This window comes from Manacus vitellinus, unplaced genomic scaffold (assembly GCF_001715985.3).
Source record: "Manacus vitellinus isolate BGI_N305 unplaced genomic scaffold, ASM171598v3 scaffold_214_pilon, whole genome shotgun sequence".
In the NCBI taxonomy this organism is placed as follows: Eukaryota; Metazoa; Chordata; class Aves; order Passeriformes; family Pipridae; genus Manacus; species Manacus vitellinus.
Genome location: NW_021939504.1, coordinates 1 through 1,108, shown reverse-complemented (window position 1 = coordinate 1,108; position 1,108 = coordinate 1). Strand labels below are relative to the sequence as shown.

At 58.1% G+C, this 1,108-nt stretch overlaps 1 protein-coding gene across 1 annotated transcript in view; it reads right to left on the bottom strand.

Annotated features, from left to right (window-relative positions):
• The window catches only part of LOC108644053 (DNA (cytosine-5)-methyltransferase 1-like), a 5,892-nt gene extending 4,791 nt beyond the window's left edge, over positions 1-1,101 (bottom strand). The window contains exons 1-3 of the mRNA XM_029959622.1: positions 903-1,101; positions 682-815; positions 424-601 (exon numbers count right to left, since the gene is read on the bottom strand). Of these exons, the coding sequence (XP_029815482.1) occupies positions 424-601; positions 682-815; positions 903-1,094 (504 nt within the window). The 5' untranslated portion in view covers positions 1,095-1,101. The remainder of the gene's footprint in view (positions 1-423; positions 602-681; positions 816-902) is intronic.
• Between the last annotated feature and the right edge of the window lie 7 nt (positions 1,102-1,108).

Sequence of the window (1,108 nt, the reverse complement as noted above, 5' to 3'; positions counted from 1 at the left end):
CCTCACTTTTATAGGAACACCATCATTTTTATAGGAACATCTCCATTTTTATAGGAACACCTTTGTTTTTATAAGAACACCCTAATTTTTTATAGGAACACCCTCATTATTATAGGAGCACCTTTGTTTTTATAGGAACACCTTCATTTTTATAAGAACACCTTAATCTTTATAGGAGCACCTCCATTTTTACAGGAACACCTCCACCTTTACAAGAACACCTCCATTTTTATAGGAACACCTCCACCTTTACAGGAACACCTCCATTTTTACAGGAACACCTCCATTTTTACAGCAACGCCTCCACTTTTAACCCAAACTTTGGGAATTTCGGGTCTCGGCCGCCCCATTCACAGCCCAAAAACCCCACGTCCTGCTCCCAAAATCCCACTCCCCCCCCAATAAAAGCCCCTCCTGGGACACCCACCTGAAGGAGAAGGCGTCGGGCAGGAGGTAGACGCCGTCGCCCACGCGGTACCGGACGCCGTTCTTGGTGGCCACGGCGTAGAACATCTTCCCGTCCACCTCCTCCAGGGGCTCGGCCACCTTGGGGATCTCCTTGTGCCTCACCTCGTCCAGGCGCGCGCAGCTCATGCAGAACCTGCGGGAGAGGGCGGGAAAGGGGTGGGAAAGGGGTGGGAGGGAAGATCCCGGGGTTCCCCGTGCCCGGGATTCCCTCACTTGTACTTGTTGTCCTCGCTGGGCTGGCTGGTGGGCGGCGTCTCGAAGCGGGCGTACTCCTGGTCGTACCACATCTGGTAGAAGTAGGTCCTGCCGTCGTCCTCCGCCATCCTGATCTCCATGTCCAGCCCGCCCTGCCGGCAGGGAGGGATCACCGGGATCGGCCGCGCTTCCCGCCGGACCGGGACGCCGGGACGGGGCCCCCCCGGCTCATCGCCCACCTCCAGGGACCAGCTCTCCGAGGGCGCCTTGTAGACGACGGTGACCTTGCCGTGGATGTAGGAGAGCTGCATGTCCTCGCACTCGTCCACCAGGAACAGCTCCAGCGGGTCCGACGTGGCCCCCAGCACCGTGTCCGAGCCGGGGCAGAACCAGTGGGCGTGGAACATCTGCCCGCTGCTGTCCTCCCACATGGCCGTCACCCTGC